The 15,707-nt window shown below is 45.7% G+C and overlaps 3 protein-coding genes across 3 annotated transcripts in view; 2 read left to right on the top strand and 1 right to left on the bottom strand.

The window, feature by feature from the left end:
- The window catches only part of rictor (rapamycin-insensitive companion of Tor), a 69,637-nt gene extending 62,945 nt beyond the window's left edge, over window positions 1-6,692 (bottom strand). Inside the window, exons 1-3 of the mRNA XM_050186347.2 lie at window positions 6,189-6,692; window positions 6,059-6,106; window positions 5,364-5,520 (exon numbers count right to left, since the gene is read on the bottom strand). Of these exons, the coding sequence (XP_050042304.1) occupies window positions 5,364-5,520; window positions 6,059-6,106; window positions 6,189-6,243 (260 nt within the window). The 5' untranslated portion in view covers window positions 6,244-6,692. The remainder of the gene's footprint in view (window positions 1-5,363; window positions 5,521-6,058; window positions 6,107-6,188) is intronic.
- Window positions 6,693-6,711: 19 nt separating this feature from the next.
- Window positions 6,712-10,721, top strand: LOC126539489 (sulfotransferase 1C2-like). The gene is made up of 3 exons (XM_050186352.2): window positions 6,712-6,779; window positions 8,196-8,490; window positions 9,886-10,721. The coding sequence occupies exons 2-3, from the start codon at window positions 8,290-8,292 to the stop codon at window positions 10,639-10,641; spliced, it is 957 nt and encodes a 318-aa protein (XP_050042309.1). The 5' UTR covers window positions 6,712-6,779; window positions 8,196-8,289; the 3' UTR covers window positions 10,642-10,721.
- Window positions 10,722-11,855: 1,134 nt separating this feature from the next.
- RpL37a (ribosomal protein L37a) lies at window positions 11,856-14,579 on the top strand. Its single transcript, XM_050186362.2, has 4 exons — window positions 11,856-11,962; window positions 12,208-12,343; window positions 12,904-12,988; window positions 14,448-14,579. Exons 1-4 carry the CDS (start codon window positions 11,960-11,962, stop codon window positions 14,521-14,523), a joined length of 300 nt encoding a protein of 99 aa, XP_050042319.1. The 5' UTR covers window positions 11,856-11,959; the 3' UTR covers window positions 14,524-14,579.
- The last annotated feature ends 1,128 nt before the right edge of the window (window positions 14,580-15,707 follow it).

The raw sequence follows: 15,707 nt of genomic DNA, 5'->3' as shown, positions 1-15,707 counted from the left end.
GTGACCTTTCAGGCTTCTCATGAGCTTTGGTAACAGGAAGAAGTCTGCTGGGCTCACATCGGGGCTGTAAGGTGGCTGTGGTAGGGTTGCAAACCCTACACGGGCCAGGTAGACGGTCACAACGAAGGCAGTGTGGGCTGGAGTGTTGTCGTAGTGGAGCTTCCAGTGATCGGCAATCTCCGGTCATTTCCATTTGACGGCTCTGTGAAAGCGCTCAAAGACTTCTTTGTAGAACACGGCATTGACACTTCATCCCGGAGGTACAAATTTCTTGTGAAGCACCCCACACTTGTAAAAAAAAAAAAAAAAAACAATGACCATCGTCTTTACCTTGGACTTCTACATTCTCACCTTCTTGGGGAGCACAAAGTTCACAGTGTGCTACTCCACACTTTGACACTGTGGGGATGCGCGACTCTCGCGCGTCCTCTGATGTTTTTCCCGCATAGCGCATCCCCTGATATGCTGTTTTCCCGCACGGCTCGCGTGGCCTGGCGCCCGCGGCGTGGTACAAGCGCGGTGCGAGAGATGTCGCGACCGTCGCGCCGCGGCGGGGTTACTCGGGCGCCGAGGGACAAGGGGCTGGCTCTTTCCCGGCGGGTCGGGCGCACGGGTGGACGTCCCACGCGCGCGCGGCGACCCACGCTTCTGCGAGACCGCCTCGCGTGGCGGCCTTCGAGCGCGCCTCCGTTGGCGTGACCGAACACGCGAACGACCAGGCGTTGGGATCCAGCATGGGGCGAACATATTCGCTCGCTCGCGGTGAGTCGGACTTCTAGATTTGTCGCGCGCCCATCGGCATGTTTTGTGGATAGCCACTCGGCTAGCAGCCATTGATCTATGAAAGGTGCAATAAATGCCGTTGTGATTGTTTGCACTACTGTGTTGTCGTTCCTTTGTCCCAAGAGTACGGAGGAGGAGAACCCCGTATCTCCCACATCTGGCTGCCCAACGTGGACCTCTTGGGGCATCGGACGATAATTTTAAGTGTTGCTTCGTTCAAGACCTTTGTTTGAACCGAAGCGTAGGCCTAGCGTGGATTTTGATCGCTAGCGTCGGCGGCGTGCTTTCTTGAGCGAGGCGACGGTGGCTGTAGTGTGTTTGAACTTATCAGCATGCTAAGCCTTTTCGCAAGTGTTTTTTTTTTTTTAATGACATTCGTCGGTACGAGAGCCACGTGGTCTGCATCCTGGGAGAGCGAGGCTGAGTGCCCGCGGAGCAGTGGCAAGCCTGAAGCGAGTGAGTACGGAAGCCTCGTGGGTGGTCCGAATTTCTTATGTAAATAGCTTCTTCTATCTCTTTGACTCGGATGAAGTCGCGGCTCTGGGAGCCGGGTGGCCGCGGGCCACGGGTGCCACGACGGGCTGACTGGTATTGCGGCCTGGCACCGGGCGCTCCGACACCGTCTGGGACGGTGGGCGCCGTCAACTCGGATGCTGTGTGCACCGAGCGGAGTAGGACCACCTCACAGAGCTGACGTCTCCTCGCGGCTGCCTGTTTTGCGCTCATTTTGAGTGTTGTTTTTGGATGCCGGTTGTTGTCAGAGTAGCGACGCTTTAGGCCTAAGGCTTTACGAAGCTGCCTGTCGCACGTGGAGAAACACAACCTGGTGGACCGTGGCGTTGAGGTGTTGCAAGTTGCTTCCCTCATTCTAGTTAGCCTCTCACGAATTGAAATTACTCGTTCGACTCAAGAAAGCGAGCTTCGTTCACGTGAACTTAGCATCTGAGTAGCTGCCCGATCTTTTGCTAGCCGAGTTGAACATCGTACCACGTGGGCGATGCGCATGCAGAATTCCTCTCCCTTGCACTACTGTAGTGTTTGCCGAGTGTGTTGAGTTTACGCAGCGTGATTGGAGTCACCCCTGGCTTGCTGTCACCTGCACATCGTCTGCGCTGCTGCCCCGGACTACGATCGAGTCACCCCGGGCGATGGTGATGCTGTGGCCAGTTCGGCGCAGCGACTTCGGCGGCCTCCTGCATCCAGCTCACAACCCTCGGCGGCGGACAAAGGAGCCAGCGGTCACCGACAGCTACGGCGGCTCTTGCCAGCAGGGCGCGTCGGCGCGAGCGACGCTTGCTCGTACCGACTACGGCGTCGTCGTCTCCGGAGTCCTGGCCTGGAATGATGCCGTCGAGTCTGCAAAGCTGCTGCTGTGACCGGCGGACGCCAGCGGTGTACCCCAAGGACAGTCGGCTCGCATGTTACGGACAGCGTGTGGACATTTCCCCGGCGCGGCCACTGTTGCATGTACCACCTTGTTCGCGAAGCACGGGTTAATGTTAGACCGTGTGACATGTTTCGCCGGAATAAGAAGTGATTTAAGGTTGGGGGGATGTGGGGATGCGCGACTCTCGCGCGTCCTCTGATGTTTTTCCCGCATAGCGCATCCCCTGATATGCTGTTTTCCCGCACGGCTCGCGTGGATGGCGCCCGCGGCGTGGTACAAGCGCGGTGCGAGAGATGTCGCGACCGTCGCGCCGCGGCGGGGTTACTCGGGCGCCGAGGGACAAGGGGCTGGCTCTTTCCCGGCGGGTCGGGCGCACGGGTGGCCGTCCCACGCGCGCGCGGCGACCCATGCTTCTGCGAGACCGCCTCGCGTGGCGGCCTTCGAGCGCGCCTCCGTTGGCGTGACCGAACACGCGAACGACCAGGCGTTGGGATCCAGCATGGGGCGAACATATTCGCTCGCTCGCGGTGAGTCGGACTTCTAGATTTGTCGCGCGCCCATCGGCATGTTTTGTGGATAGCCACTCGGCTAGCAGCCATTGATCTATGAAAGGTGCAATAAATGCCCTTGTGATTGTTTGCACTACTGTGTTGTCGTTCCTTTGTCCCAAGAGTACGGAGGAGGAGAACCCCGTATCTCCCACAACACTCAGTTTCGAGATCGTGCTGGAACACCCATGCTTCGCTGCCTGTTATTACACCGTCTAAAAAGACCAGTTCGCTTTCTAACTGCACCAACATCTTACAGGAAATGTCAACTCATCATTGTTTTTGTTCATCACTCGACACTTTTGGTGCAAATTTCGAACAAACCTCCGCATGTTCAAATTTCCAGAAATAATTTTGTGAACCATTGTTTTGCACATGCTGAAGTCTTCAGTGATTAATCTAATACTCAAACGACAGTCGAAGTCCAGGGGACTTTTTACTTTGGCCACATTTTCTTCCAAACCACTCGTTGAAGCGCATCCAGTTCGCTCCAAGTTTTCAACGGTCTCTTTTCCGTTCTTGAACTCACTGAACCACCGGAAAACCTGGGCCCTTGAAAGGGCGTCATCTTTGTAGGCCTCCTTAACCAAGGCAAGCATGTCGGAAGTGGTTTTGCCAAGGCAAAAGCAAATTTTAATCACAACACTCCATTTTTACCTTTTCTGCTGTGACAAAAACTCAAAAACAGCTTTCGCGCCACTTCAGATCCTCACTGCGTCAGAGTTCAGACACAACTGCCACCCAGTGCGTTATTTAGCTTAGAACCTCCCCCCCAAATCTCGCCTCCTAGGAGCGCGCTACTGGCGAGTGCAGCGCCACACAGCAGGCGGTCTCATTACTTTATGGACAAACCCTGCACATTGTGAGGAACACTACAGTGGAGGGCTCTAGATCAATCTTGACCACCCAGGGTCTTTTTTTTACATACACCCAAAGCTTGCTATTGCGCTCTGTGCCCACTGGAATGCAGCCACTAAAGCAGGGAATCAAATTCGCAATCTGATGCTCAGCAGCACCATGTCATAGCCACTGTGACAGGTTATCAACATTTCCATGCTAAGAAGCTAGCACATTCAGCTTCCAAGAGGACAAAAGAATGTTCCATGTTAGCTTTCCAACTACAGGTGATAGATGTGCCAAAAAAAAAAAAAGCAAGCATGCAAAAGTGACAGAATCTCCGTGTACTCATGAACAAACCCAATAAAATAGACCCCCTCCCCCCTCAAGACAGCCCTCAAGTGCTCTTGGAGCACACCAAATCTGCGAAAACTGAATAAATGTCCCTAAATCAATCAGCTTATCAGAGTATTAACATTTGCAGACAATTGAAAGACGTCATACATTACTATCTTCTATCCAATCAAACTAGCAGACAATGAAACCAAGAAAAATCACAGGGTAAATTAATTGTTGTAATTGAAATGTATAAATTATAAAGTAAAGGGAAATAAAATCACATTTCCTCCAGTCTGAATTAAAAGATATTTCCTGATCTATACAAAAAAAGAAATTGTCTTTTTTTTTTCTTTTTTTTTTTCAGATCTCTACGACACCAACAGTACATGTCTTTTTGCCCCTTGCCCTCCTCAAGCATCGATGCCCAACGTTTGCCATATAAAACTTCAATTGCTTCCCATGAATCTGCATGTAGTGACCATGTGCAGTTACCAAATATGTATAAAAGAAAAGCAAAGAAATCTCAAGAAAAAAAAACACTACCTTAAAGACAAAGCTTTTACTTCAACACTGTAATGCACCCCCCCCCCCCCCGACAAAGTAAACAATGATAAACACCCTTACCAAGGTCATGCGACCTAGTGCACAAAAAATAATGGAAGAATGTCTTATCAAGAAGGCATATAGTCAGCTAGTCAGTGACCAATGAAAACAGAGCAAAATGCACTTCTTGCGGCTTGCCAGTGAATTCTATTAGAGCTCCTCCTCTGCAGTGCGATACACGAGATAGTCCACAGACACACATTAGTCTTGTTACCACCTTTCATTAAGAGCACCTGCCTGACCACAGTTGTAAAAAAAGTTTGCCTTTCCTCAAAAACCTTGCAGTATTTAGCACTGCTCTATTACAGCAGCTTCTCATGAAGAAACCAAAGCAAGGAACAAGAGCTAAACAATAGGCACTATTCAGAGAACAGTACCATATTAATACAGCAGCCTTCACTTACGAATTCTAAGAGCAAAATCAAGAACGTATTGCTATCGTTGAATATCCGCCGGGGTATTCACTGTCCAATCCTGCATAAGGATGTTACAAAAGAAATGCTAATACAGACAGCAAAGCGACGACGGCCCATACGTATGAGAGACTACATGTGTGATGGCTGCGAAAGGCACTTATAAATTTCACCAAGGGTTTCAATGTGGTTGGGGTCCACGCTCGAAAACCACATCTGCTCCCTTAGTCCAGTAGTAATGAGAGATCGTTTCTAGTTTACTGAAAGCCCTGCGATCGCAAAGCTTTAATACCACATCATGCAATACAATCGGCGTCCGGAACAATTTCATTCCCGATAGGTCACCGCAACAACCACACTGCTCCACAGTTGAAAAGCAACGTGTCACCGCATAATGCATAAACAAGTGTGAGAACGAAACTAAATGATGGCGGTGTTACGCAGTAAACTCACCAACAAAATAAATCTTCAAGAGTCAGCCCGAGTTCTGTTTCTGGAGTTATCTTCGGGCTCAGCTTCACAAGACAGTTAAGGTAGGCTATCTTCCTCTGCTTGCTGCCGTCTTGGCGCACCAAATAGATGAGAACCTCCCTCAGGTTGTCCGCCACGCCTGTGGGATTCATACGATTTCGAGCAACGAGAGAGAGAGAGAGTTACAAAACACGAGCACGAGAACATTGTTACGTGCCGTTAAGAAACCGGACGACAGAAGAGACATACCAAACTGAGCTAGTGACATAATTTAACATGAGTCTCAAAGAGAGGAAACTTCCACGAGCACACAGACGAAACGTCTCAGTGATTTACCTAAATCAATGGCCTCGTACAACTTGAAAAAAATGAGATGCTGTAAGTTTTATCGGTGATTCAATTAGTGCAAGCGCGAACAAGTGACAAAATGCCAAAGTAACGCAGGATCAACTCCGACGAACATAACGGTACAAGACGCTCGAAAATAAACAAACGCTCGAGACGCAACAAGTTTCGTTTACGACTACCAAACGGTTGGCCCGGTCCTGCGGGTCAGTTGTGAATTCGTAAAACGTTACTGTCAAAGCTATCTCCGAGCAAACATGCCAAGCACAGCGCGATGAAAACACAACCATAAATGTTTTGGACAACTTGTTTCATAAGCTGATAAGCCTAACCTTTGCTTAAATCAAGGTGAACCGTCTCTTCTTCGCTGTCATGGCGTCCTGGAATTAAAATATTGACACGTGATTCATCGTAGGAGATTGTAGACGACAAACAGCGTCAATAAAAACTTAACACGCTTACTTCTTAATGAACGGCCGCCTCTGGAGCTCCGCTGTCGGAACATGACATGCGCCATGTTCTTTGGGAGGCGTTCCGGTTTGCACACGGCGACGCCAAATGCGGCGAAGCAGGGAACTTGTAAAATAACGGAAACTTGCACCCTGTGTATTTTGCACCTCGTGTTTTTCCAGAATCACAAGAACGGTTCCAAGAAAGAGATAAAAAAAATGACGACTACGCGTATGATAAGATACGTTATGGCAGCGCACGCTATCCTTACGTTATCAGTTATTGAGTCACGCGAATAGTATGTTAAAAATTAAAGAACTAGCGATGTGAGATAACGTCTACCCCACCGCTTCACGGAAATACATCTGATACAATGGTCGTTTCTGCCTTTACAAAGCTGTTCGAACAGAAAACAATCAGTTTCGGTTTCTGTCGCACATACGCGGACAAGCGTTTGCGCTCATCTGGCGGCTGAGATATGTAAGAATAAAAAGAATAGCAAAATTTAAAAAGTATATATATGTATATACTGACGCACGGGACCGGATGTGCAGCAGGCTTTCATCGAAAAACCGCTGTAGATCAAAACAACTCGCCTAAGCGGTAAGTTAACAAGCACTGCCCAAGGGCTAGTTTATACCGTACTGTGTTATAGATGTTTTCCCTCGGAGCATTTTACGCTTAGTTTGTTAAGACTCAACCGATATTTATAACAAAATGTGCTTTCATAACAATATTCAGATTTTATCTTGTCATTTGGTTTTTGTGCCTACCGCATTGGTTGGTTAATTCGATTAATAACTCCAGATAAAATGTTAATTACGTACAATTCAGCGCTGTGAGAAACCCTTACTGTGAGAATGAATTGACAACTTATTTTAAATATAGTTATGTCAACTGCAAGGACGAAAGGCAGGAAAAATGAACGTGAATTGTTAAAGTACTTCACAGTATTGGCTTTGTATAGTGATGCAGGTGATGCCAGCGTTTCGTAGTGCTACAGTACATAATAGGCGCACGCATGTGCTTACAAGCTAGAGCTGCACTTCACAGCGCATCGAGACAATCAAGTATATACATGCAAGTATGAAGTAAAATGGGCACTCTCGCTACTTTTCAAACACAGCAAGCAACGCATATCGAACGAAAGGAAGACGCAAGTTAAAAGGCGGAAGGCGCAGTACATTGGCCTCTCTCTCTCTCTCTCTTACACATATATATATATATATATATATATATTTTCTCCTGTATATCTCTTTTCGTGAAAACACAGTTCATGCTTTTTCCGGCCACTGAATGAAATCATTTCTAGAAAATGCTTGACGAAATGCGTCCATAGTTGAATCGGCTAGCTTGGTTATAAATGGTTGGCAAATATTGCGACACGACAGCAGTCAAAGTACACACAGTAAGAGCACCACAAATATCACCGGGAATTGCTATCAGTGCTCAGATATGGCGCGTGCTTACATCGCAGTGCCGCACATTTCAGCATTTTTCTTTTACCTAACGAAGGAAACTGAATTGGATCGTGGAACAACATATTAATCTCACATCTTTATATGAATAATCTTTATATATATAGCATACTCAGTTTTCCCCAACAAAAAGAACCAGAATTTTTTCAAGGGTTTTCTGTAGATTATAGTAATATGTCATTTTATTACCGTTTGTTTTTTGTTCTTGTTTCTTTGTTTCGTGACACTGTTTGCGCAGCCATTTGTTTGTTTCTTTCGAGTTCCATGTATGGACATTCATAGCTGCTGTAATAAAGTGCTTCACTGTCTTCCTTGTTTTTGTTTTTCGTTCTATTATCTTTCAGTACTTTAAAATATAAATTACCACATGAAAAAAAAAAAAACTGAAAGCAGTGTTATCGCTGGGCACGTGCTTCTACCGTCCTCCACACGTGCGCCTGTTACGGACCCTCCGCGTCGAAATTATGCTCCTTGGAACAAACTACAGTGCATTAGAAACTTCTAGTTCACTGTAGAACAAACCAATGGAATTTCCTTGCAGGCACCCAGCCAAAGGATCACTGTGAACGCGGTGTAACAAGCTGCTCGGGCGACCAGTCACCTCGAGACGCGGTCCCCTCCCCCCGGTGCCTGTCATGCAGACGCGTGACCTGTACTCGCACTACGGTTGCGGATCGCAGCGCTACATTTGCGAAGACGGTGACGTCATCCTCGTCTCGTACCCCGGTTGCGGCATTCACTGGGTCCAACAGATCGTCCAGCTCATCCTGAACTCCGGTCAAAGCGCCCAGGACTACGCCGAGTTCATGAGGCGCACACCCTTCCTGGATAGATTTGTACGTCACTTAACAGTTATTCTATACAAAGTACTTAAGCATACGCAACTTCACATATTATTACTTCCCCTTACGTTATACTAATACTGGCGCCTATACAACTCGAAGTTTAAAGAATCGAAGTGACCTGAAATAAATAAATAGATAAATAAATAAATTTTTCTAGTGTACTTATTGGGAATAAGAATAAATGGTTACGCACACCCCCAAGGAGCGCCTTTTTTATTTTCAACCCGAATGAAAGGCAGGGACAATCATGAAGCTTTTTAAAAGGAACTTTTGAAGAACAAGTATTTGCAATACAGTCAAACGGCTATGTAACGAAGCGCTTGGGACACCTGAAACCCTTCGTTATACAGGTTACTTCGCTGTAAAAGATCGGCCAGCATACACTCACAATTGAGGGGCTTAAGTACATTCACGCAGCGAGAGAAAACCTTTAACACGAATTCAAGAGATACTTAGTGAAATAAGCCTGTGACCTTGCTCTTCCGACTGAATGTGTGACCGCGCAGCCGACCTCAATTTTGGCACGGAGGTTCGCGCCATTTTCCGCGTCTTTGTTGCGGCGTCGAACGGCGTTCTTCACGCGCGCCGCTGTTCTGAGGCAGCGGCGTTACGTTCCTTCGTTGTGGGCAACAAATAGCCGCCGGTAAATTCGTTGAACAGTTGGCTCCCATTAATTCGATTTTTCGCTTAATTCGAACGCACTGGAATGTACCGGCGAGAAACCATGCATTACTTTATGGGAGGAAAACTGTGACGGCAGCAACCTGTCCTGTAGAAATGACGACGTCTTTGCTATGTACACTGGGCGATGTAGCTTGTAACGATTTTGACAGTGCCGACGATAACATGGAGGTCTGTGGGCCACAGTCCACTGATGACATGCATAGTTATTGTAATACTGTATTGAAATATAGTCTGCCGATGGCACACACACACACACACACGTATATATATATATATATATATATATATATATATATATATATATATATATATATAAAATCATCAGCCTGGTTACGCATAATGCTGGGCAAAGGCCTCTCCCATACTTCTCCAACTACCCCGGTCATGTACTAATTGTGGCCATGTTGTCCTTGCAAACTTCTTAATCTCATCCGCCCACCTAACTTTCTGCCGCCCCCTGCTACGCTTCTATTCTCTTGGTGTATATATATATATATATATATATATATATATATATATATAATTTTTCCTATGCTGTCCCCGGTGTCTGTGTTTGTTGTCTTATGATTATGTATATATCATATGTCTGCTGAAACGAAGACATTTTTTGGTACTCGGCGTTCTAATTGATACTCAGTATAACATGTATAAATAAAAAAAAAATCATTTTCTGATAACATTGCACTTGTCCGGCTTCCGCAGAACGTTGCAGGCAGACGAAGCTGCGATCCCGACCTCATTGTTCCTGCAGGGCCAAGGACACTGAAGACTCACCTGCAGATACTTCGCGGTGGTGTTTCGCACTCTAAAGTCAGGTACGTCTACGTCGCCCGGAACCCTTGGGACTGCTGTGTCTCCCTATACCACCGCGTCAAGTTCAGCTTGACAGAGCCGCCTGCGCTCATGGCCCCCCGTTCGAATTTCGACGAATTCTTCGATCTCTTCGTGAAGGGCAAGTTCAGTTTCGGCGATTATTTCGACCACGTTCGGAGCGCTTACGACCACCGAGACGAGGACAATGTCTTTTTCGTTACGTTCGAAGACTTGAAAGCGGACAGGGAGGGCGTCATACTGAAGCTGGGCCACTTCCTCGGCGAAGAATACGGCGAAGCGCTGGAAAACTGTGGTGTGTTCGCGAACATCTGCGAGAAGTCGAGCTTCGACTACATGAAACGAGTGTACGGAGCTCCAAAACATGGTTTGGATTCGTCGTCTGCTACTGCGTCGACTTCGTCTCCCGCGGCTGTAGAAGGCGTTTTCGCGTCTGGCTTCCTGCAAGATGGCGACCGGTTCTGCCGCGCTCTTCGGTCGGGCAAAGTGAACGGTTGGAAAGAACTTTTCACCCTGGAGCACCGAGACAGGATGAAGGTGAGGATAGCGGAGAAGACGAAAGGGTCGGACTTGATGAACCTCTGGAAACTTCAGTCCAGATACAAGTGCTTGGCAGCGTATTCTTGAGGCGATATGGTGACTCAGAAGAAAGATCTATATTTGCGCCATTCGGGGCTTCATTTGCCCCCCCCCCCCAACCTTCAAAATAAACGACGTCTATCTTGCATGTATTATTTTTCTTTAAACCCGGTATAGTTGCAGCCACGGTGGTTTCTGCCCCCGTACTTGCAGCTCACGAACGGCAAGCGCACGTATCAGCGAGCCGGGCACAGCATCCTGACAGGAATGTATTACCCAAGTGTAGTACGCAAGACAGATGATAATTATCGTGAGGGGACAAAATCTTGCACACAAAACGGTGTACAGGTGTTTTTGGGCGGTATTTTGTGAGTACGAGTTCGTTTCACAAATTACCATGTTTCGTTTCGGCATTTTGCTGTATATATATGCTTTTTCGCGCTTAACGAATGGCGCACGGGGGACGACCACTGTTAAATTGTTCAAGCGTGTAGGTTCGCAGATATTAGGTACGGCATGTAAATATGTAGAATCAGCGAAAAAACAAACAAACAAACAAACAATCTTGCGTGTCGTTTGATAGGTGGCGACCTTATTACATACTTGAGGTATCGTGCAAATGATTGAAACTAGAATCACCTAGAATGTAGTTGAAAGATTGAAAGTCGCGCCAGAGCAATTGACACTAGCGCCGCCTGTCGAATAATGCTAGCGATATCAGAATTACCGATCTCGGAAGTCGTTTGTGCCTTTGGCTTATAAAGTTACTATTATATTAACTCTATGTTTTGGCTATCTTTGATGACAACACATAATTCCACAATGTTACATAGTCTCAAAACCACTCAGAGCTTACTATATCAACCTATTGCGTGTCGTTAATAGCTCATGCACGGCATCGAGTTGGTACGCTTGGTGTAATGCAGGTGTAATGCAAAAAAAAACAAGGGTAAATATTTCTCAAATCGCCAAACTTTCGGTTTAAAGAATATGCGCATCACCATACATACCCACATACAATAATAACAAGGGCTTGCACTTCTTTAACAGTGGAGTAATAATTCCTAAGAGCAAGCGTTCACTTGGCCAACCTCCATAAAAGCCAATTAAAAAAAGAAGAACAATGTTATCAGCACACTAATAACAGGTTTTAAACAGTCAACAGAGTTATCAAATGACGTACATTTGTTTTATGTGACGATTGCTCTGACCGTAACTACCGTAAACACCATGACTGCGACCAGCCTTACCAATGCCTCACCGATATGAACTAGTAAATACATGACCGACTACTAGCGCCACCACAAGCCCCGCCGCCGCATAACTGTTTGTGCCAAGTCCTTTCGTGGATTGGTAGATCGTCAAGATGGTGAGTGTTTTCTCGTTGCTTGAAAATCTATTAGAATCGTTAATTGTAGACTTTACTACTCGATGAGACATTCATTAAACGATTCTTTCATTCCCAACGAATACAACTGCAGTTCTATTTTGTCCGAAAATTTCTCATTTCGATAAAAATGAGCTGTCGGCGCCCATGCAGCCGCCTTGGTTTCAACCCAGGACGCGTCGTGCAACCTGTGTTTGACAAACGTTTTTGTGCTTTTTCCGTTTCAGACGAAGGGTACCTCCAGTTTCGGAAAACGGAGAAATAAGACCCACACGCTGTGCCGGCGTTGCGGGCGCAGCAGTTACCACATTCAGAAGTCGCGATGTGCCCAGTGCGGCTACCCCAACAGCAAGATGCGCAGCTGTAAGTAAACGCATTTCTGCCTCCTCGTCGTACTTAGCAGTGCTTCTTACGCATAGTATACTTTACTCCCGATTGGTACTTGCGCAAACGGGCCCCCTGCTGCATTTCTTGTCTAGTGTCATTTGTGGGAGAATTTGCGTAAACAGTTATCGACTGGGAAGCGTTGAAGTAGTTCCAACGTGCAAATGACGGGATGACAGTGTTGAAATAAACTTCGTTTCAAGTCGTGTGATTATACAAGCATTGAGCTGGTTACACGTGTTCTTAAACGGCGTCCATTGTTTTGAGTGTTGATAGGAAGAAGCTCAAGATTGATTAAAACGCCACTAGTGTCCTTTTCTAGGCTTCACGTTTTGAATATCTCTGGCATTGACTATGCGGTACAAGCACTGTTAAATACCTGTTGACTGCGATTTTGTGCACGTGATGTAAAAGCTTTTGTAATCATATGGATCGTGCTGATCTAAGGAACCACTGATGCAGTGTTGCGTGTTGTTGAAGCGTACTAGCGTTGTTACTGCGTTATAATCTGCGGCGTTTTTCTTGTACGCCTACTGCAGACAACTGGAGCGTCAAGGCTAAGAGGAGGAAGACCACCGGCACCGGTCGGCTCCGCCACCTCAGGAAGGTCTGGAGGCGTTTCAGGTGAGCTACGGTGGCACTCAGAACACACATATTCAGTAACATGGTCGAACTTATGTCACTGTAACGGACTGAACCCATTTTGGCAATCATCAACAGCTTCTGCCCTTTTTTTGCCTGTTACACAAAATCCTGGGTAATTCCTCACTGCAGTTCCGAGCCTATTTTGGCTTTTTGTTGTATCTATCTGATAAAAGCACTTAACTGAGCTGCAAGAAAGCTGTTTTTGTGGTGTACATCCCAATGTTTCTGAAATTTTTACTGTTGTTTTTTTTACTCTTTTACATTTTCATGCTCAGACTGTTCAAAATGCCACTTTATAGCCTTTTAGGCTTATAAAATTCTTGTGCTGGTGTCAAAATTCCATCAGTTTATTGTGTACATAAGCAAAAAGCACAGGTCTGTAGTTTATAGGGCCATACAAATACCGAAGAGTCATTCAGGTTGTTTTTGACACACTATTCTGGTAAAAACTAAAAATGACAGAGGTTGCGCATTAATGAAATATTTGTGCCACAGTCAGCCATAAAGTCATGCATGAAAGCCTAAAGTTGAGTGATGGTACAATTTGCATTGGTGTTGCATATCCACGCTTAGTTCTATGCCGTCATAAAGGTCAGAAACTACTTGAAGCATAAAACTTTTCTAACCCCCGTATTCAGAAATGCATGTTAATTTGAAGCCCATGCTTGATATAAACACCTGGTGCGAACATGCCCAAGGCGCTCATTGCGTTTCCTTTGGTGCATTCACGACAGAAGTCATTTAAATCCAGCGTAGCCCTCAAGTTAAGATGGATTTCTGAATGCAGTGTAAGGTGCCTTTATTGTTGAAGTATGTCAAATAGTTGATTAATGGCGCTGTATTATAGGGGATGTATTCACAATCCTTTTCGGAGATGGACGCCTTCTGTGCCCACTAATAGGCTGGTTGAGCACAACTATTCGAATAATCCAATGCGCCATCTACTATGTCATGTGAAAGTGATGTCTGAGAATACTGCTGTGGGTTGCTTCTATGAAATCGCTGCACTGTCTCACATAAGCAATGAGGACAAGACTATTATCCCCTGTATTCTCTAACAATCCTAGACTCCCCCGAGTTGAGTACAGCATCACTTCTCAACGGCATACGAAACTGCGCTTCTCAAGAATGGCCATGTACTGCCATTGAAGCACAGTGACCACTTCTGTTGAGAGCCAGCACTGCCATCCACTTTCTCGGGTTAAGATGGAGCAATGAGTGGAGGAGCGTTATAGATATCCTCTCGTGTATAAATTAGCTGGTGGTAAATTTGTTACATTGGAAGTAGCATTATGGCGAAGAATAAGTTTATAGACATCTCGAGCATTACCTAAATGCTGATATGCTGAGCATTTATTACCTGGATGCTGAATGTCAGTGTGCTGCGTGCTATTTTTGGAAAGATCTTGTTTAAAATGTGGTGATGTTTGTCTTGCAGGCACGGTTTCCGTGAGGGAGGTCTTCCGAAATCCCAGAAGCATGCAGTTGCTGGTGGATCAGCTGGTGGCAAATAAACAATGTGTATAAAAGCCGACACAAAAGCTCAGACAATAAAACTGGGCATTTCCAACTTGCCTGTTACGCTAGCTCACTGAAATTAAGTGGGCAGTTACGCCAATAGAAATGTCTGTAAATGTCTGGTTTGTTACAGCTGCATTCCCAGACCATAGACTCGTACTAATGGTGAATTTGTTTGGTCAATTTGGAGGGAATATATTGTGGTCTTAATTTAACACATATTTCACCGATTGATCTGGAACAGGTTCCCGAGTGTTCTTGTGGTGGTTTTGTACGAACTTTCGTCTATGGTCAGCTGCTCTATGGTCGGAGGACTGATTCATTTGGAAAATCTTGGGTCACCTGCTGAGAGGACAAGTGTGGTTTTAGCGTTTGTGTTTTAAACAAAAGTGTGCAACACTGCTGTATCGTATGACAGTTGTTTGCCAATGTGGAACTTGATTAGCATTTCAAGTATAAGTAGGAACACTGACGTTCTTACCTTGATTTGACATATTCATAGAAGCAAGCTTAATCCAGTTTGGGGTGTGCAAATAGCAATTTTCGAGACCAGATCGAATAGTGCGAGTGTTCAATCAAGTACTTCTCAAATAGCTTTTGAATAACACACATGCATTTACCATTAATGCAAAACAATGTTCTCATCCCAGTGTACTTGTGTTAGCAAGCTTCTGTCATTGCACAATATGAAGAGTTGTTTATTAAAAGGACTAAGCATTAGGAGCAATGAGCAGTTTGTTTGCATACCCAGGACTATTCTTTGGCGAGTGCGCATGATGGCAGTTTTTCCCAGCCTTGCTCACCAAGCGAAGTTTCATATGGCCTGTTCCACTACATAGAATCTTATGTTTTATGTCCACTTGTTTGCTCCAATGTTTGATTGGATGCATTTGTCAAATTAGAATATTCATATTTACGAATAACTAATTCAAAGGCTAAATCGGATATTGTTACTTGGGACTTGCAAATAATTGCACACCCTCTAATAATTTGTGGGAAAAGCCAAAGTGGCAATTTTTGCAACAACCCATTGTTGAGCAATTTGGGTTCCACTGATAGTTGGTAAGGGTTTGAGTGCTGGAGATCGATCTGCAGAAAGCATTGCGATATTGTGCTACTGTGAGTCATTGTGGCACATAGCTTCTTTGATGATTTCGCATGGCTTATTTTACAAAACAGA

The sequence above is a fragment of the Dermacentor andersoni genome, chromosome 11 (genome assembly GCF_023375885.2).
Source record: "Dermacentor andersoni chromosome 11, qqDerAnde1_hic_scaffold, whole genome shotgun sequence".
Classification (NCBI taxonomy): Eukaryota; Metazoa; Arthropoda; class Arachnida; order Ixodida; family Ixodidae; genus Dermacentor; species Dermacentor andersoni.
Note: the sequence above shows the minus strand (reverse complement) of the source record. Positions and strands in the feature narration are given on the sequence as shown.